Source organism: Microtus oregoni, unplaced genomic scaffold (genome assembly GCF_018167655.1).
Source record: "Microtus oregoni isolate MIOR12 unplaced genomic scaffold, Mior012 000050F_004, whole genome shotgun sequence".
In the NCBI taxonomy this organism is placed as follows: Eukaryota; Metazoa; Chordata; class Mammalia; order Rodentia; family Cricetidae; genus Microtus; species Microtus oregoni.
This window is the reverse complement of record NW_024543228.1, coordinates 102,756-123,796: the sequence shown is the minus strand read 5'-3', so window position 1 is coordinate 123,796 and position 21,041 is coordinate 102,756. Positions and strand designations below refer to the sequence as shown.

General features: G+C 40.2%; 1 protein-coding gene across 4 annotated transcripts in view; it reads left to right on the top strand.

The window, feature by feature from the left end:
- LOC121436862 (cleavage stimulation factor subunit 2) overlaps positions 1-20,878 on the top strand; it is a 35,785-nt gene extending 14,907 nt beyond the window's left edge. Inside the window, exons 9-16 of one of the 4 annotated variants that reach the window (XM_041636766.1) lie at positions 4,578-4,637; positions 4,835-4,936; positions 5,277-5,418; positions 6,599-6,783; positions 6,998-7,260; positions 14,552-14,662; positions 15,587-15,712; positions 18,106-20,878. In XM_041636766.1, coding sequence (XP_041492700.1) covers positions 4,578-4,637; positions 4,835-4,936; positions 5,277-5,418; positions 6,599-6,783; positions 6,998-7,260; positions 14,552-14,662; positions 15,587-15,709 — 986 coding nt within the window. In that variant the 3' untranslated portion in view covers positions 15,710-15,712; positions 18,106-20,878. Of the gene's footprint in view, positions 1-4,577; positions 4,638-4,834; positions 4,937-5,276; positions 5,419-6,598; positions 6,784-6,997; positions 7,285-14,551; positions 14,663-15,586; positions 15,713-18,105 lie in introns of those variants that run through there. The other 3 variants (XM_041636763.1, XM_041636764.1, XM_041636765.1) reach the window with 3 other exon arrangements.
- The last annotated feature ends 163 nt before the right edge of the window (positions 20,879-21,041 follow it).

Genomic DNA, 21,041 nt, shown 5'->3' with positions numbered 1-21,041 from the left:
AGCCTCAAAAAAAAAGGAGTTTGGCAATGTTCCTTCTGTTTCTATTGTATGGAATAATTTGAGGAGTATTAGTATTAGTTCTTTGAAAGTCTTGTAGAATTCTGAGCTGAACCCATCTATCTGGTCCTGGGCTTTTTTTTTTTTTTTTTTTTTGGTTGGGAGACTTTTGATGACTGTTTCTATTTCTTCAGCCAGTTATAGGTCTGTTTAATTTGCTTATCTAGTCTTGATTTAATTTTGGTAAGTGATATTTATCCAGAAAGTTGTCCTTTCCTTTAAGTTTTCCAATTTTGTGGAGTACAGGTTTTTGAAATATGACCTGATGATTCTCTGGATTTCTGTGCCTGTTGCTATGTCCCCCTTTTCATTTCTGATTTTGTTAATTTGGATATTCTCGTTCTGCCTTTTGGTTAGTTTGGATAAAGGTTTGTCTATTTTGTTGATTTTTCTGGGAGAACCAACTCTTTGTCTCACTGATTCGTTGTATTGTTTTCTTTGTTTCTACTTTGTTTTCAGTTTTCACTTTATTTCCTTCAGTCTATTTCTCTTAGGTGAGTTTGCTTCTCTTTGTTCTAAAGTTTTCATATGTTCTGTTAATTTACCAGTGTGGGATTTTTCCAGCTTCTTTATGTAGGTGTTTAGTGCTATGAACTTTCCTCTTAACACTGCTTTCATTGTGTCCCATAAATTTGGGTATGTTGTGTGGTCATTTTCATTGAATTTTAGGAAGTCTTTAATTTCTCCCTTTATTTCTTCCTTGACCCATTGATGATTCAGGTGAGCATTTTTTAATTTCCATGTGTTTGTAGGCTTTCTGGAACTAGTATTGCTGTTGACTTCTAGTTTTATACCATGATGTTCTGATAAGGTACATTGGGTTATTCCAATTTTTTTGTATTTGTTGAGCTTTGTTTTGTTACCGAGTATGTGGTCAATTTTTGAGAAGGTTCCATGAGGTGCTGAGAAGAAGGTATATTCTTTTCTGTTTGGATGGAATATTCTATAGATGTCTGTTAAGTCCATTTGAGTCATAACATCTGTTAGTTTCCTTATTTCTCTGTTCATTTTTTGTCTGATTGACCTATCCAGTGGTGAGAGGGGGAGTGTTGAAGTGTGTGTGGTTTAATGTATGATTTAAGCTTTAGAAGTATTTCTTTGACATATGAGGGTGCCCTTGCATTTGGGGCATAGATGTTCAGTATTGAGATTTCCTCTTGATGGATGTTTCCTTTTACTAATATAAAATGATATTCCTTGTCTCCTTTCACTGATTTAAGCTTGAAGTCTATTTTGTTAGATATTAGGATACCTATACCCACTTGTTTCTTAGATCCATTGGTTTATTTTTTTCCAACCCTTTACTCTGAAACGATGTCTGTCTTTGAGGTTGAGATGTGTTTCTTGTATGCAGAAGAAGGATGGATTATTCTGTTTTCGTATCCAATCTGTTAGCCTGTGCCTTTTTATAGGTGAATTGAGTCCATTTATATTAAGGGATATTAATCACCAGTGATTTCTATCTTCTGTTAATGTAGTTTTCATTGTTGATGATTTTAATTAATGCATTTTTCCCTTCTTTGGGATTTGCTGCTTTGAGACATCAATTGTCTGTGTTTTGCAGCCATCTTACTTGGGTTGGAGTTTTCTTTCTAGTATTTTGTGTAGGGCTGGGTTTGTGGCTAGGTATTGGTGAAATCTAAATTTGTCATGGAATATCTTGTTTTGACCTTCTATGGTGATTGACAGTTTTGCTGGGTATAGTAGTCTGGGCTGGCACCCATTGTCTCTTAATGTCTGCATAACCCTTGACCACGACTTTCTGGATTTCATTGTTTCCAATGAGAAGTCGGGTGTAATTCTGATAGGTTTACCTTTATATGTTACTTGTCCTTTTTTCTTTGCAGCTTTTAATATTCTTTTTTTTACTCTGTATGTTTAGTGTTTTGATTATTATGTGGCAAGAGGACTTTTTATTTGGATCCAGTCTATTTGGTGTTCTGTAAGCTTCTTGTATTTTCATAGATATATCTCTCCTTAGGTTGGAAAAGTTTTCTTCTAGGATTTTGTTAAATTTATTTTCTGTGCCTTTGAGTTGAACTTCTATACCTATTAGATTTGGCCTTTTCATGGTGTCCCATAGTTCCTGGATATTTTGGGTTAAGCTCTTGTTAGATTTAATGTTTTCTTTAACTGATGAGTCTATTTCCTCTATTGTATCTTCAGCGCTTGCGATTCTCTCTTCCATTTCTTGTATTCTGTTCATGCTTGCATTTGTGGTTCCTGATTGTTTTCTCATGCTTTCTGTTTCTATAATTCCCTCGGTTTGTGTTTTCTTTATTGCCTCTATTTCGGTTTTCAAGTCCTGAATAGTTTCTTTCATATGTTTGATTTCTTTTTCTTGGTTTTCTTTAAGTGATTTGCTGACATCTTCCAATTTTTGTTTATCTTTTCCTCCATTTCTTTAAGGGAATTTCTCATTTCTTCTTTTAGAGATTCAAACATTCTCTTGAAGTTATTTTTTAGATCATTTTCTTCTTCATCCATATTTGGTTGTTCAGGTATTGCTGTTGTAGGGTCTTTAGGTTTTACTGGTGTTGTGTTTCTCTTTGCTATGTCGCGTATGTTCTTACCTTTTCTACTCATCTTTTTGCTAATAGGTGTGGTTGGGTCTGTCTGAGATTCTGTTGTATAATCTAGGTTCCAGTGAATCTAAAGCTCAGGTGGTTGTTCCTTGTGATATAGTCGGTGTCACAGTTCTAGTTACCCTGCTGGTTACTCTACTCTTGGAGACAGCTCGGCGCTCCTGTGCTTTGTTCTGCTCCCTTAGAGTTTGCTGTCTCAGGCCTACTTTGACCTAGGTTGCTGGCTTTGCCCTGTTTTTGTAAATTCTGGTCTTGAACCCCTCCTGCAGAAGTCCCTGGGTTGCAGTTGGACCTGGAAAGGTTTCTGGCTCCAATCTACTGCCTTGGAGGTCCCAGGCTTTGGTACATCTGGAATCACAGAGGACCTCCTTACTCCCTCAGAGGTCCCAGACTCACGCTAGGACCCACAGAGGTCCTGGCTCAGGCCTACTCTCTTCAAGTACCCAGACTCACGCCTGGCCCCGCCGAGATCTCTGGTTCCTGCATATTTCCTCAGAGGTCCCAGGTTCACTCACGCCCAGACTGGCAGAGGTCATGGCTCAGGCCTAGTTCCTAGGAGGACCTAGACTCACGCCCAGATCCACCAGGGTCCTGGTTTAGGTCTACTCCCTTGAAGGTTGCAGATTCATGTTGGGACCCTACGTGGTCTCTGGCTCTGGCTCACTCACTCAGCTGTTACTCCCCTGTACCTGTTCTAGTGGAGATAGCTGATTCTGGATCTGGTTGCTGGCTCAGTCCTGGTCTGCCAATGTCCTGGGACTGGGTTGGCTCCCAGGACTGAATTTGCTCCTGGCTTCTGCTCCTGGTGAAGCTTGTTGCTCTCTGTCCTAGGTAGCTCATTCAGAGCCACTCCTGTGGAATTTGTTGCCCAAGGTGGAGTTCCTTGCCTCAGAGCAAATGTGGCCTAGGTTACCAGATTTGACCTGTATCTGTAAATCCTGGTTTGAATTTCCTGCTGCAGGAGTCCCTGGGTTGGAGCTGGATGTGGAAAGGTTTCTGGCTCCTGTCTACTGCTTCAGGTGCACCTGGACCTACAGAGGACCTGCTTACTCCTTCAGAGGTCCCAGACTCACGCTAGGACCCAGGTTCCTATTCCCTTTGATGTCCACAGAAGTCCTGGCTCAGCCCTACTCTCTCTGAGTACCCAGACTCATGCTTGTCCCCGCCAAGATCTCTGGTTCCTGCCTGTTCCCTTGGAGGTCCCAGGTTCACTTACGCCCAGAGTGGCAGAGGTCATGGCTCAGGCCTAGTTCCTGGGAGGTCCTAGACTCATGCCCAGACCCACCGGGGTCCTGGCTTTCGTCTACTCCCTTGAACGTCCCAGATTCACGTCCGGACCCTCAGCAGTCTCTGGCTCTAGCTTACTAGCTCAGCGCTTACTCCCCTGTACCTGTTCCAGTGGAGATTGCTGAGTTTGGGTCAGATTACATGCTCAGTCCTGATCCGCCAGTGTCCCAGGACTGGATTTGCTCCCGGTGGAGCTTCTAACTTTTAAATGAGACAAAATTAGTATTGCCATTAGTGTGGGTCCATTAATGGCCTATCTCTGATAAATCTCATGTCACATTCCATTTGGAATTTATTTCATGTTTTATTTCTGAAAATACATTTTTCTCTATTTCTTTTTTTAATGCACAAGAAGACATAAAGGAAAATTCTGTAGTAACAGAAAGGAGAGTCCAAAATTGCTGGTTATTCTTGCCCAAGTAAACCAGTACACACGTTTCCCTTAAGAAAGATGCCTGTCAAAGTGGAACTGTTGGATAAGAGAAAGGCCTCCTGTATTTAGGAAGTTTTGTAGGCCGGGGCAAACTAACGAACTCTCAGCTTTTACTGACATGTAAGTCTCCATTCTCTATATGTGTATGTTCCTGTGTGTGTGCAAGCTATTTTAAGTGTCTGCTATTTCTCCTTTTGAACTTACTGCTCACCTAGGAACCCTACAGCACTCGCCCGTGGGACCCACCGGGCCTGCATCAATTGAGCGAGTTCAAGGTATCCATTGTATCTGCGGGTTTCCTTTTGCTTGCGGTATTCAGGGTGGGATGTTGAAAGGAAAGGAGCTGCTTGGCAGTCATCCTCACATTCATAACCCCAAAAGGGTAGTGTTTTGGGGTATTTTTTCTTTTTGTTAGTTTTGTGGCTTTTTTTTCTCTTGGGGCCACAAGCCTAAGATTGACCTTTTCACACAGGGCAGAGAACATGGATGATATGGGCATCTGTCCAAAGATCTACTCTCTCCCTACTGGTGTCAGGAGGCTTGGCTGGAATAGTAATCTGTAAGGAGACTGCAGGTTCCTGCAGAGCCATGGCAGGGTTCCTATGCCAAGAACTTACCTTTCTTTTGTGACTCTGGTTCTTAACCTAAGATTGATTAGAAGGAAAACCAAGATCATAAGTTTATTCAGGTTACAGTGCTAGTCCTTGGCAGGTGGCTCCCCAGTTTGTTCTTTATATAATTCCATCCATACCTCTAAAATGGCACTGTTTCTGCCCTTGAGCTGCAAGAGGATTCTGCTGTGGTGAGGTTTCACCCACTCTAAGGTGTCTGAATTATGTTGTCAGTGCTATAGTCATTTCTTGTTTCCTAATGTGTCTTTCACAGCAGTAACTCCCTGTTTGTTTCCCTGCCAGTGCCAATGCAAGACCCCAGAGCAGCTATGCAGCGGGGAGCCTTGCCTGCCAATGTCCCAACTCCTCGTGGTCTGTTAGGAGATGCCCCCAATGACCCACGGGGAGGCACTTTAATGTCTGTAACTGGAGAGGTAGAGCCTAGGTAAGTACTCATGTAGAAGGAAACACCCTGAGAAGTTGAAAAGTTTCCTTACATTGAAAGCAAATGGTCGGACCTGTTTGCCTGCTTTAAAAGATAAATAAGATTTGTAACCACTGTCTAAAACTAAGCACTTTTCCGAAAACATAATCGTATAGCTAAGAAGGTAATTTTGAAGCTGGGCGGTGGTGGCGCACGCCTTTAATTGCAGCACTCAGGAGGCAGAGACAGGCAGATCTCTGTGAGTTTGAGGCCAGCTTGATCTACAAGAACGAGTTCCAGGACAGGCTCCAAAGCTACAAAAAACCCTCTTAAAAAAAGAAAAAGAAGATAACTTGGAGCCAACAATGACTGTTGTATTTTCAGAAATTGAAAATTATAGTAATATATACCTAAACAAGGAAAACGTGAGGTAATGGTACTATTAATGACAGTAGTTGTTGATGTTGGTGGGGATCACACCTCTAGCTTTTCTCTAAGTACTTAAATCACCTCATTATATCTGCCTTAGGCCGGGGGTGTAACTCCCATGGTAAGAGCACTTGCCTAACATTTCCAATGTCCTAGTTCAATCCTCAGCCCCACAAAGATAGACAAATAAATCCATTTAACCTTAGAAATGACTATTCTTAGTCCTATTTTACAGGTAAAGAAACCAGGGCATATAGTGGTTAAGGTAGTGACCACATAGCTAATAAATGGTAAGACCTAGATTTCAGCCATTTATTCTGAATCCAGAATCTGCATTGCTAAGCAGTCTACTGCATATTCATTGTACTTATAGTGTCTATTAATTCTTTACTAATTTTAAATGCCCTGATCAAATAAATTCCAGAATGCATAGATTTACATTCTATAGATTTCTTTTGTCTGTGTGATGTTACTTTTTTTTTGTTTTGTTTTGTTTTTTGAGACAGGGTTTCTCTGTAGCTTTGGTGCCTGTCCTGGAACTAGCTCTTGTAGACCAGGCTGGCCTCGAACTCCCAGAGATCCGCCTGCCTCTGCCTCCCGAGTGCTGGGATTAAAGGCGTGCACCACCACTGCCCAGTGTGATGTTACTTTGTTACCATTTATTTACTGATATTTGTATTAGTTTTCTGTTGGATGTTTGTATACTGATCGGATTGACATTTCAATGTTGGTACGTTCTGCTTTAAAATATGTCACTTCTCTCCATCTCTAGAGCTTACTTGGGACCCCCACCACCACCTCATCAGGGCCCACCCATGCACCATGTTCCTGGCCATGAAGGTCGTGGACCACCCCCACATGACATGAGGGGAGGTCCATTAGCTGAGCCCAGACCTTTAATGGCAGAGCCAAGAGGACCCATGATAGATCAGAGGGGTCCACCCATGGATGCTAGAGGTAAGGGGAAACTGCATCACAACTCCAGCTAATAGCCATGGTTGGTGAAGAATTTGACTCTCTTCAGCTCTAATATGGGACAGAAGTCTTGGGAAAGAGTTTTTACGATTTACCTACAAATCTGATAAACTGGAAAGGAGACAGTGTCACAGACAAGGAGAGATGTGACTAGAAGTTAGTAGCTATACTAACTGGTTTTCTTACAACTTTCTAGGTGGAAGAGATCCCCGAGGATTAGATGCACGAGGGTTGGAGGCCAGAGGACTGGATGCCAGGGGACTGGAGGCCCGTGCCATGGAGGCCCGTGCCATGGAGGCCCGTGCCATGGAAGCCCGTGCCATGGAAGCCCGTGCCATGGAGGCCAGAGGCATGGATACCAGAGGCCCGGTACCTGGACCTAGAGGACCTATACCTAGTGGAATCCAAGGTCCCAATCCAATGAACATGGGGGCTGTCGTTCCCCAGGGATCAAGACAGGTAATACTTATAGTATCTACATAAAATCTTAATGTATTTGGGGATTTGTTACTGAGCCTGATATTTGTTGTCTTCTGACTTGAATGAATTTGCTTGTTAGAAAGGAGAGAATAGGCTCTCCTTTTACTTTCTCATATCCCTTAGGAGAAGGGTGACTAGCCTCTAATACTTAACCCAAAAGAACAACCTTGTTTCACTATTTCAGAAAAACCTCTGAAAATGAAAATGTACAGGGCAGGGAGTACTTTGCACTAAGTATATAAACCATCAATGTGTACAAAGTCCCCCCACCAAATACTTGTGCAGATCTTAGGCCATTTGAAAAACCTCCCCCAAATGATTACCATGTACAACCTGAACTAGAGCATTTGAGGAGTTGCATTCATTTAGATTATCTCGGGGTGGCAGAGACCTGTGTGGATCTATTATCATGAAAGCATCTAAATAAACAGTGGTATAGGAAAGGCCATCTGCATATAATTCTGGAACTGCAGTCTGTCGCTTTTCTGTCTCCTTCACTTGGCTCACTTCAGCTGTATGTATGGGATGCTTTATAAGTCACCTCATTTTTATCATCTCCAGTTAGTTGTGGGAAGATGGAATGTGTGTATCTTCTCAAGTTTCTATATGTTGGTGCCTTCGTTTTTCATTTCTTTCTTCCCATTTTCATGTGCTTCTGTGTCTTCCAGTGTATTTGGGGATTGGGAGAGAAAGAAGAGAGGAAAATATCAAAACTAGAATGCAACATGTCTGGCATCTAGTTCTCTGATTTTATAGGTTTGGAAGGTGAAGGCCAGAAGTTGCAGAATGAGCAGGCTGCTTGTTCATCCCGACCACCCAGCTAGCTTAGTCCCAAAATAACGACACAGAAATTGTATTAATTAAATCACTGCTTGGTTCATTAGTTCTAGCCTCTTATTGGCTAACTCTCACATCTTGATTTAACCCATTTCTATTCATCTGTATATCGCCACATGTCAGTGGCTTACCGGCAAGATTCTAACCTGTGTCCATCTCAGGCAGAGGATCCTTGGCATCTCTCTGACTCTGCTTTCTTCCTCCCAGCATTCCGTTTAATTTTCCCCGCCTACCTAAGTCTGGTGACTTGGCCAAATTCACCTAACTAAAAAAATAACGGAGCAAGAAATACAGCTTGTTCATCTATTCTGCTTCTCTGTCCTATTTGCATCTATATATTGTCTCTGTGTGTGGGTGTTTGCCTGATCCTCCCTAATTTGAGATAAAAATGTGGCTTTTTTTGGTATATATAGAATAAAAATTTATTTTATTTTGTAGTTCAGGTTTTGCTTTTAAAAATGTGTTTGTGAAAAAAAAATAAAAATGTGTTTGTGGGCTTTGATTTTTGTTGCATGCTCTATGGTCAATAGCCTCAACACATTTTTATACATCTTTTCAATACCCCTGAGCTATACCCCCAGCCCAATATAGTTTTTATTAAAAGTCTATAAAGTCAGTTAAATCCAAGGTAGAGAAAATAAGAACTTAAAATTGATACTTTTTACATTTTAGCAATATAGTCAATAATTATATAATAATACATCCCAGCCATCTATAAAAGTGTTATGTTAGGAACCTCAACTTCCTCTTCTGTATCTTTCACTTGTGATAGACAATTGCCTTTATTAGATTGATTTTTTTGAGACAAAGTCTTTTCATGTAGCCCTGGCTGACCTGAAACTCACTATATATACTGGGCTGGCCTTGAACTCACTGAGATTTGCCTGCCCCTGTCTCAGGAGTGATGGACTTGAAGGCATGCACCACCATATTTTGCTTATCTGATATTTTTAGTGTAGCTTTCTACTGTTATCCTTTTTATGATCTTTGTTTTTTTAACTTAATATGGCCTTCATATCCCTTTAAATTAGATTTTAAATTTAACTCCAGTCCACACAGTTAGAAGCATGTAGCTAAGAGGCTTGTTGTTATAGGGTGGTTATATAATTTGTCATACAAAGAAGAAAACATTCAAGAATGAAAGTGTTAATAATTTACCCTGAGGGGAAAAAAAACATAAACTGGGATTGTCTTAGGCCAACCAAGGTATTTGACCAGTCTTACTAGTATTTATCTGCCTAGTACAGATATTCCTAGAAACTTCAACTGGCCATTTGGGGTAGTTATTTCATACTGCAGTGTCTCAGATTGGTATAAATCAGTATTAGTAAATTCCTAAGTGACTGTACCCAGAGGTTGTTCATATCCATAATTATTAAGGTTTATGCAAGTCCCTGAACTAAGTATTAATATAGATAGCATCCTTTATGTGCCATTGCTTCATGTCCCCAGTGTCTGAGAAAAGAGCTGATGCATGAGAGTAAGTATTTCAGATGTCTTAGTTACTGTTGCTGTGAAGAAACACAATGAAAATGGCAACTCTTTTTATTTAAATAACATTTTTTTCATTTATTTTACATCCCAATCAGTTCCCCTTCCTCCTTTTGTCCTGTCCCCCTTTCCCATCTACCCTCCCTATGCAGTCCTCCATCTCCATTCAGAAAGGGACAGGGGACAATGGCAACTCTTACAAGAGATAGCATTTAATTGAGGGCTTGCTTACAGTTTCAGAGTTTTAGTTCCATTATCATGGTGGGAAGCATGACAACATGTAGAAAGAGCTGCAGGCAGGCCTGCTTTTCGTCCCGCCCAGCTCCCACATGGCTAGCTTTACACCCAAAATAACAACACACAAACTGTATTCATTTAAACACTGCCTGGCCCATTATATCTAGCCTCTTACTGGCTAACTCTCATATCTTGATTAAACCATTTCTATTGTGTGTAGCACCACGAGGTGGTGTCTTACCAGGAAGATTCTAACCTATGTTCATCTTGCGCTGGAGCTTCATCACATCTGCCTCACTGCTTTCTTCCTCCCAGCATTCTGTTCTGTCTTCCCCATCTACCTATGTCAAGCAGTTTTCTTTATTAATTAACCAATGAAAGAAACAGATAGATAGAAGACCCACCTACATCAACAGCAGGCATGGCATGCATGGTGCTGGAGAAGTAGATGAGAGCTACATCCTGATCTATAAGCAGAAAGGGAGATACTGGGCTTGGCATGGGTGTTTGAAACCCCCAAAGCCTATCTCCCAATGACCTGCTTCCTAAACCTTTGAAATAGTGCAACTCCCTGGTAAATAAGCATTCAACCATGTGAGTCTGTGGGGGCCATTTTTACTCATACCACCACATTTGACTCCCTGGCTCTGATTGACTTATAGCTATATCATAACACAAAAATGCATTCTACCACCACCTGGCTTCAACTTCAAAAGTCACCATATTCCATCACAGTCTCAATACTGTCCAAAAGTTCAAAGTCTCATCTGAGACTCATGACAATCTCTTAACTATAAACCCATAAAATAAAAATAAAAAGGTCAGTCACACAGTTCCAACATACACTGACACATTACCATTTCAAAAAGAAGGAAAGGAAGCATTGTAAGAATTAAATCCGGACTAGCTGAACATAGCGGACAATGAGGACTACTGAGAACTCAAGAACAATGGCAGTGGGTTTTTGATCCTACTGCACGTACTGGCTTTGGGGGAGCCTAGGCAGTTTGGATGCTCACCTTACTAGACCTGGATAGAGGTGGGCGGTCCTTGGGCTTACCACAGGTCAGGAAACCCTGACTGCTCTTCTAACGGATGAGGGAGGGGGACTTGATGGGGGAGGGGGAGGGAAATGGGAGGCGGGTGCAGGGAGGAGGCAGAAATCCTAAATAAATAAATAAATAAATAAATAAATAAATAAATAAATAAATAAATAAATAAATAGAAAATACTGGACCAAAGCAAGACTGAAAATCAGCTGGGCAAACTCCAAACTCTGGATCTTCATGTCTGATGTCAAAATGCTCTTCAGATCTCCAACTCCTTTCCACTTTGTTGACTGCAGCACATTTCTCTCTTGGGCTGGATCCACACCCAATCTGCAACTTTTCTTGGCAGATATCCCATGACTCTGGCATCTCTAACATCTTAGGAGTCTCCAGTGAAATCTAGGCTTTACTTTCACAGTTTCACACAATGGCCTCTCTATGTCACCATACAAGGACACCTTAACACATGCCTGGCCTCAGCAGCTTTACTTAGCCTCAGAGGGATATTCCACGACCCCATTTTTGTATCATTGACTCTAAAGCCAGAATTCCTTTTGGGCTAGGTGCCAAGTAGTACTGCTTGATGGGGTGGCTTGAATTAGGCCTCCTTGTTCATAATAGACATTTGCATCAGCCTTTGATGTTGATGGCTTCCTTTACTGCTTAAGATTTTCTTCTTTTTCACTAATTGAAGCTTAGATGGGTGGGGTCTTGCTCTGAGGTCACCACTCCTTTTATTCCATTTAGCATCAGGCTTTTCTTAAACTTTTTATCTCCTTGAGCACTGAAATTTTGTTCTGTTGCACTTCCTGGTCCTGCTTTTCTCCTCAAACTGTACATTTTATATTTTTCCTTGCTCAGCTTTTTCCTTTTCTTTATATATCTGAATAAGAGGGGCCACAAGACATAGTCAATATTTGGCAGTCTTGAAATCTCTGCTAGTGCCATTAATCTAAAACTGTTCAATTTGGCCTCAGGCATATTTTTAACACTCAGGCAAAAACAGCTACATTCTTTGCCAAAATGTCGCAATGGTCCCTAGGCCACTTACTAATATCATTCCCATCTGAAACTTCTTGAGCTGGGTTCAAATCACCCTTAGCACTATTGTCACTGTTCTGCTAAGATAGCCCATTGAGCCCTACTTAAAGCATTCAACCTCTTTTCTTCCCTCCTTCCCTTCCTCCCTTCCTTTCTTTCTTTTCTTTTTCCTTTTTTTGGGGGGAGGGGTGGGGTTTTTTTTGGGGGGGGGGTTTCGAGACAAGGTTTCTCTGTAGCTTTGGAACCTGTCCTGGAACTAGCTCTTGTTGACCAGCCTGGCCTCAAACTCAGAGATCTGCCTGCCTCTGCCTCTCAAGTGCTGGAATTAAAGGTGTGCGCCACCACCGCCTGCCCCTCTTTTCCTTTTTTTAAAGATTTATTTATTTTTATTACGAATGCAGTGTTCATAATAAAAATAAATAGATGAATATTTTTATTATGGTTATTTTTATTATGAATAGTGCTCTGCATGTATGCCTGCAAGCCAGAGGAAGTTGCCAGATCTCATTATAGATGGTTGCTGGGAATTGAACTCAAGATCTCTGGAAGGACAGCCAGTGCTCTTAACCACTAAGCCATCTCTCCAGCCCCCAACCCCTTTTCTAGTTCAGAGGCTTCCATATTCCACCAACAAACAGCCTGCTACAGCAATACCCCAGTCCCTGGTACCAAGTTATGTCGTAGTCACTTTTATATTGCTGTGAAGAGACACAATGACCACTCCCCTTAGTTTTTCTTTTGAGCCTGCCCTGGAACTTGCTCTGTAGACAGGCTGACCTCGAACTCACAGAGATTTGCCTGCCTCTGCCTCCAAAGTGCTGGAATTAAAGGAGTTAGCTATCACCACCCAACATGACCACAACAGGTCTTAGCTGGCTTACATTTTGGGAAGTTTAGCCCCATTATTTTCATGGTGGGAAGCATGGCAGTAGACATGCAATGCATGGTGCTGGAGAAGTAGATGAGAGCTACATCCTGATCCAAAAGGCAGAGGGAGATACTGAGTTTAACATGAACTTTTGAAACCTCAAAGCTCCCTACCTGCAGTGATACACTTCCTCCAACAATGCCACACATCTTAATCCTTTCAAATAGTGCCACTCTATGGTGAGTAAGCATTCAAATATATGAGCCTGTGAGGGCCATTCTTATTCAAACCACCATACCAGATGAAAGAACTATTCTAAAAGTTGTTTGAGCTGTTTTAGTGAAAAAGGATCGACTGAATGTATATTTTTCCTCTTTTTTAATTTATTTTTTAATATATGTTATTGTGTTGTCCTTGATGTTTTTATTATTATTATTATTAAAAATTTCCACCTCCTCCCCGCCTCTCTTTTCCCTCCCCCTCCCCCCACTCCCCACCCCCCACACAGTCAGGGTTCCCTGCCCTGTGGGAAGTCCAAGGTCCTCCCACCTCCATCCAGGTCTAGGAAGGTGAGCATCCAAACTGCCTAGGCTCCCACAAAGCCAGTACGTGCAGTAGGATCAGAAACCCACTGCGATTGTTCTTGAGTTCTCAGTAGTCCTCATTGTCCGCCATAGTGACCCTTCACCAGCACAACTCTCTGAATGTATTTTATGCTTCCTATTTTCTTAAGTAAATTGCAAAAATATTTAAATCATTTTTGATTATTCAAAATCGACATGGAAATAGATCTGTTATTATTTATGTTATAGTTTTATCCTGTAGTGTATCTGCCCCTTTTACTGATGGACTATCACCTGGTTCTTCACATTGTTACATCTATTCACATATCATCTATTCCTGACACATGTTTCTGTATATTTCTTCTATACTTCCCTAGTTATAATCTGAGAAAGCAGGTAACAAATTTGTTAAAAATTTATATGCAATAAAAATATCTAATAGTCGAGCAGTGGTCACACACGCCTTTAGTCCCAGCACTGAGGAGGCAGAGGCAGGTGGATCTCTGTGAGTTTGAGGCCAGTCTGGTCTCCAGAGGGAGTTCCAGGACAGGCTCCAAAGCTACAGAAAAACACTGCTTGAAAAAAAAACAAAGGAAGAAGAGGCTTAAAAAAAATTCACACTGCCATTAGTTATCTGAGCATTAAAAGGGATATTCATAGTTTTTGCTTTTAAGAAATCTCTAAAAGGCAAATATTGGGCTAATATTCTCTTTTCCCCAGAGACCTTCCTATCTCCTTTCTGTCTCCATCTGTTTTATTGAATAGAGCCCTTTGAAAATAACTACTAGTGTTTACTTGAAATAGAGGTAGGCAGTAGTCTTGTGAACATCACTTCCCAGAATACAGTTATGTAAAGTCTGCTGACTTCACTTGTGTTTACTCTGATCATTAATTTCTCAAGTGCTCATAGTTTTCCCTATGCTTATTTGGCTAAATTTTGCTAATTTAACGTCCCCTTCCTGCAGTGTGTATTATTTGTTATGATGATGGACCTGTAATATGCAAGAATTTGTATGCTAGTAGGTCTTTGATTAAACACTAACTTCTGATTTTGCTAACAGTATAAGCTGATCTTTAGATCATTAATTCTCTTTACACTCTTACCTGTGTCAAGATTGGTACTGTATTGAGGTTCCATAGACTTCAGGAATTCTGTATGCTGTCTTCTTTCTTTCTACCTATAGGTCCCAGTCATGCAAGGAGCAGGCATTCAAGCAGCAGGCATGCAAGCTGGAAACCAACCTGGTGGCTTTAGTCCTGGACAGAGCCAAGTCACACCCCAGGATCATGAGAAGGTAAGCAACACTGTCTCACTGCCTCCCAGTGCACAAATCTAGTATTTTGATCTTTTCACAGTTACCATGAAGATCCTGGGTCTTCAAAGTCCCTTTGGAAGCGATGTTTACTCTAACTTAGGACTCTAATGATCTTGACTGAGCATTTTGGGGACCTGAACCTTAAGTTTTTTTTTTTTTTTTTTTTTATTTATTATGTATACAATATTCTGTCTGTATGCCTGAAGGCCAGAAGAGGGCGCCAGACCTCTTTACAGATGGTTGTGAGTCACCATGTGGTTGCTGGGAATTGAACTCAGGACCTTTGGAAGAGCAGGCAATGCTCTTAACCACTGAGCCATCTCTCCAGCCCATGAACCTTAAGTTTTTAAGTGAATATAATTGACAACTTATTTTACATTTCAGACTAATTTATAAATGTCAATTGTTTTTATGTGCAAGCCAAACTGACCTAAAAGTCCAAGCTCCTTTCTGCCTCCCCTTTCTACCGATACTTAAACAAAATAGCAGATTCACCACAAGTATATTTTTCTGTTGTTATACTTGGCTATTGTTGGGAGCTTGTGTCTGATAGGAAGGATTAAACTTGTGAAAAGGGAAACTCAAAACAGTGCTCACAGTTACCATCTTAGTATGCAGGAACTTTGAGTTCCTGGAGCATCTCTTCACACCATCTAATCTTAGGTATTTTCATTTAATCTTGTGCTTCACTGTGTCTTTTCTCACCATTTTCTTTATTTTGGCTTGCAGTGTGGGGGCGGGGAGAAATATCCTCCCTTTTCCCATTTTGCTTCATAGTCTATGACAGTTTTTTTAGACAGAAGCTGGTGGTATATTTTGGGTTTTGTTTTTGTTTTTTGTTTCTGTTTTTTTTGGTTTTCTGACACATCATTGAAACTCACAACCTTGCTCTCCTCTGCACAGGCTGCTTTGATTATGCAGGTCCTTCAACTCACTGCAGACCAGATTGCCATGCTGCCTCCTGAGCAGAGGCAGAGTATCCTAATCTTAAAGGAACAGATACAGAAATCCACTGGGGCACCTTAAAAGGTGAGCTGACTGAATGGTACCTGGGCAGAACTAGGTCCTTCTGTATTTGAAGTGCGTAACTTTAACCTTTAACAATGTAATGTTCTCTGAGGCCCTGATCTTCACTAGGCCGTCTTGACCCTTCAGTAGTCAGCACCTTTGGGTATAGGGTAAGGCTGCAGAACATTTGTTTAGTTGTTGAATTATTTTCAGCCTTTGCTGATGATGAAATTAATATAGGGTTTTATTCCAAACCATTCCTTCAAAATGGAGGAAATACAAAATATTTCAATAAAATGTTACTCTAATGTTTGTTTTGGAATGTGTGTCTCTGTGTCCATGTGTGTCCAGGTCTCATATAGCCCAGTCTAGCCTTGAACTCCTTATGTAGCTGAAGATGACTTTGAACTTCGGTCTTCCTGCTACCACTTTCCATTGTGCTAAGATGACAGGCATGCAGTACGGCACTCTGCTTTTGAGATACTGGAGATCAAACTTGGGATTCATGTATTCAAAGCATGCACTATGCCAGCCAAGCTATGTCCCAGCCCTTGTAATGAATATTTTGATGGTTGACTATTACAAACCATCTAAAGTAGTAGATGTCCCTGTCAGCACCAGTTTCTTTACATTTTAAAGAAGAGTGTATAGTACCATTATCTTTCTTGTTCATCCATCATGTAAGAAGAATCTTAAGTGCACTTTCCTCATAAATAACCATATGACCAAACTTGCTATATAAATATTGTTTTGTTTTCAAAACTCCCATCTTTGTATTTCATAAACAATTCCGTTCTCTGAAAGCAGTTTTACTTTCATATTGTCCCAATACCTGTTGGAATGTCTTTGGAATTTTTACATTTTAACCTCACATGTCTTATAATTCTCATGCACAGGCTTACATATAACAGTGAACTCATTTATGATAATTAGCAGTCTTACTATACTGTAGTCTGTATTTGTAGTACTTTCAAAACTTTCAAAATGCGAATATGCATCGTATCTACTGAGACTTTAAATGACTGCACCAAAACTGGGAGTGATTGTAGATGGTTGGAAACTAGATTTTTAATATATTGTACTTCACCTTTGTTTCCATATATCCCAAACATCCTATTTTCTTCATTAAAAATATGGACTATAATCATAGTAATTTACTATTACAAATTATGTCAGAAAAGGCATTCTGTGTGGTTTGAGAAAATTACTGGTTTTAGAGTGTGGGAGATAGCAGTTTTCCTGAAAGTTCTTTCATTGTGTACTCTTAATTGTATCTCATTTGCCTTGAATACTGACCTCAGGGCAAGAATTTACAGGGTTTTTATTTTAACCTTTGAAGCAATCATAGTTTGATAAGAAGTTGGGAAAATAATACAAAGGACCTTGTAGCCTTCACACAGTTTCCCTCGGTGATTGCATCTTATATTTTTACTTTGTAGTACAAAGCCAGGCAGTTGTTCTTAGTATGTTACTGTGAACTAGACTACAAACTGTATTCAGTTTTTACAACTGAGTAATTTATACCAGTGGATGTGAAGCCACAACTGTAATTTTATGTGAGCAAACTCTATTTATGCATGTTGTGGCTGAAACATTGGCTTTTTGTCCTAAACTTAAGAGTTTTGGTTCCTTTCTCCCATCACAATGTTATTTCTCACTAATTAGAGATAAGTATTTCTTGGAGTGGAGAGGTAGCTCAGTTCGTAAAGTGCTTGCTACCCAAACACAAGCATGAGCAGCCAAGTTCAAACCCCAGAATCCACCTGAAAAGTTGGGTGCAGTGGCACACTCTAGTAATCTTATTGGGAGAAGTGGAGACAGGATGATCCTTGGAGCCTGCTGACCAGCCAGCCTAACCTAATCAGTGAGCCCCAGGTCCCAGTGAGACACCCAGTCTCAAGTCCTAGTTAGATGGCTATCCTAAGGATTTACACTTGAGGTTGGTTTGAACTTCTTGCTCATGACTGCACTCATGTGCACACATACGCATATGAGAAAGAGAAAGGAAGGTAGTTGTGAAATAGGGGAGTCTTGCCTGCCTCTACTATATTTGTCAGTTTCTGTAGGCATTTTATGTTGACAAAACATTTGAAAGTAGTATGCCACTGTCATTTAGTGCTTAGAGATCAGAGATGCTCCTGAACATCCCATAATGATGCACAGGGCATCTTTCTCTTTTTGAGAGAGCACTTTGGCTGAAAAATTCCATGTAATGCTAAGGCTGAGAAACCCTGCTACAAAGGACAATGAGGAGACAGGACACAGGCAAACAATGGTGTTTGATCTTCAGCCCCTCCTTCCTTCCCTCAGTCCAATTTTGTTGTTCCTTTTTTTATGAGGGTAGCTGTTTTTTTCTTGGGTTTTAGAAAAAAGAAGTTCACTTACAATGACTTTCTCCAAATTTTTTCTTACAGGTTCTGAAAAATACCTGGCAACAAATCTGGAAATAGTAATTCCTTAACATTGCTGAAATGTTGAAAACATGGTGACTTCTGCATCCTAACCCCTGATGATTCAGTTGGTGCCAGGTGGAGGACTCGCATGACCATTTCTCCAAACGAAAGCAGTTCGTTTTGTTGTCTTAGTTTGTATATTTTCTGTGATGTCAAATAAACTCTGAACACAATCTTAGCATACCGAAAATTGATATATATATATATACACAGAGAGAGAGAGAGAGAGAGAGAGAGAGAGAGAGAGAGAGAGAGAGAGAGAGAGAGAGACCCTTTTGCTTTAAAGAAGCTAAACGCAAAGGTAAAAGCTTAGATATGTTTTCTACTCTTACTGCAGCATTGTCCTTTCATCTTATATTGCCATAGCTCTATTCTCACGTTAGCATAAACATTTATTCTTCTTAGTGATACTTGAGTATTTCTTGGAATCAATGTCTTCAGGAATTTTGTTGTGTTTGCTTTTAGCGAGGTAATAAGACTTTGCCCTTTGCCGGGTGGTGGTGATGCACGCCTTTAATCCCAGCACTCGGGAGGCAGAGGCAGGAGGATCTCTGTGAGTTCGAGACCAGCCTGGTCTACAAGAACTAGTTCCAGAACAGGCTCCAAAGCTACAGAGAAACCCTGTCTCAAAAAACCAAATAAAAAAAAAAAAGACTTTGCCCTTTGAAAACTTTCTAGGGTCTCTGAGTTTTCTGGGAGAAAAAAAGCAAGTGTTTAAAGCTATAAAATAGCCAGAAGGCCATCAAGCAAAGAGCATACCACAGTAATGTGTTTGGTTTAAGAAAATTCAGTTATCCAAATGTGTTGTTTGGTCAGTAGCGAGTCTGAACATACGCCGTTCTGAGTTAAGATAAAGATTGTTTTGGCACTGGTTTGAGTGTGTGTCAACAACCAGAGAGACTGTTGTAGAGCTCTTCTGTCTAGGTAGCCAACTTTACAAGTTTACAAAGCCACTGGTTTTCCACATGTTCAAATTTAATAGGAAAATCAAGTAAGAAAATATATTTTATCCCAGGTTTTAGAAAATTGCAAAGCTTTCAGCCCTATCCGCTAACTAAACTCATTCCAAGAACTTAAAACAGAAAACTCTAAAACTTTTACATTTTCAAGTCTTTTAAGAGGACCAAGTATAGAACACAGGAAGGCCCTGTTATGGTTGCCTGTTTTTTTCCTAAGTACTACCTACTTGGAAGGTTATTAGTGCCATTAGCCTGTGCTAACCAACAGAACACCATGTCTTCTGTTCTCCCATAGTGCCATTAAGGAGGAGCACGGTTTCTTTCCACCAGGTTAACCTCAAGACATTTGAAGAGTTGCCTTAATAATTAGTAAAGTTTACTAGAACTAATTGTGAGCTTATTTATATTCTCAGAACCCTACTCTCTGTGTTAGGATTATGGGCAGGTGAATTAAAATCATTACTAGGCACATAAAGCACATTGCTTACATGCCAAACAAAAGAATGCAAAGATATTAAAATTGAGGGATTTTCTCCATATATTTACAATGAAAATTTGCAGTATATGTCATCAAGAAAAGTGCAAAACAGCAAGCACTCCCTGCCTATTCCACTTATACCACAGGTTCAACTTGGATATTAATTATGCATGTAGCTCCTTGTTTTCACATCACCTTCTGTGCCTCCTACATAAATAATAAGTCAATAATGTGATGATTTTAGCAGCTGTTATGACTTAAAAGCACCAATATATTTAGACACAGAGACCATGAGAAAAGTATTTCTAGTTAGGAACTTGGGTTTTACACAAGCAATTTCCAATCAAGATTACTGAGGCTGAAGTTATTTGGTAAGCAATTGTCTAGTAGAAATCATATCCTGGAAATCCTAGTGTGCATTTTCCCAAGGCCTCATTAAACTTAATGTGGTTAGCAAACATTTAGGTGAATAAATTGACATGAGCAGTGGCATCCCAATTCATCCCTATGGATGTGCTTTTTCTGCTATAATTAGTACACTTAGCTACCCCAAGTTTGTGACCTGTCTCTTATGTTCAGATTAGTGACTGAAAAATGATCCTGCTAATCTTTCAAGCTATAGCTTCCTAAGTAGTAGGAAATGTAAATTTGTTCACTCTTGGTAGAAAATAAGTGGTCTAGATTCAGTGTGCTAAATCTGTGAATTCAACAGTCTGAGTACAATGAAGTGTGGGGTTTTTCGCCTCTGAGGAGGCTGGGGCTTCCTTCTGTTTCTTGTAATTCACCATGACCAACATCCCAGAGCCAGTGTAGTTATTGTCCTGGTTGATAGGAAAAATAGACATTTAGTGAATGATTCCTCAGTAAATAAGACCTGGAAAATAGTCAAAATTATAAAAATCTTTATTTTTCTATACGAGACATTCAAAAACTCCTTTAACAAAAGTAGTAGAAAGCTGCTGTTGAATTAAGTTATTCCATGATGTAGGCCAGGCCTTCCCAGTTAATTCAAACAATACAAAATGGCAGTATAGGTTTCTAATTCTAATTCAAATTTGATTGGTTAATATACTTCAGATGGAAATTCTAGGGAAAGTAAGCAAAATTGTTCAATAAGCAAAGATGAAACTTTCAGTTTTTCTTGACAAAACAAAGTAAACTGTTGGTCACACTGGATAAGATTGTGTTTAACAATGTACCTAGTAAGTATGATATGGGAGTGGGAATCTTGGTAATTTTATGTTGTTTATTTATGATTATTGTTTTGTCTTGGATTCAATAAATATTTTAAAAGTCACCCTACTTAGAAATCTTTTGTGAGGGACTAGTGGGAGGGGAGATTATGAACCAAGTTCAGGAATCAACCAAAACACCAGGGGTTAGATTGTGCAAGTGTCAACCAGCAAAGCTCAGCTGAAGTCAGGGTTTCCCAGGATTTACAACTATCCTACAAAACCCAG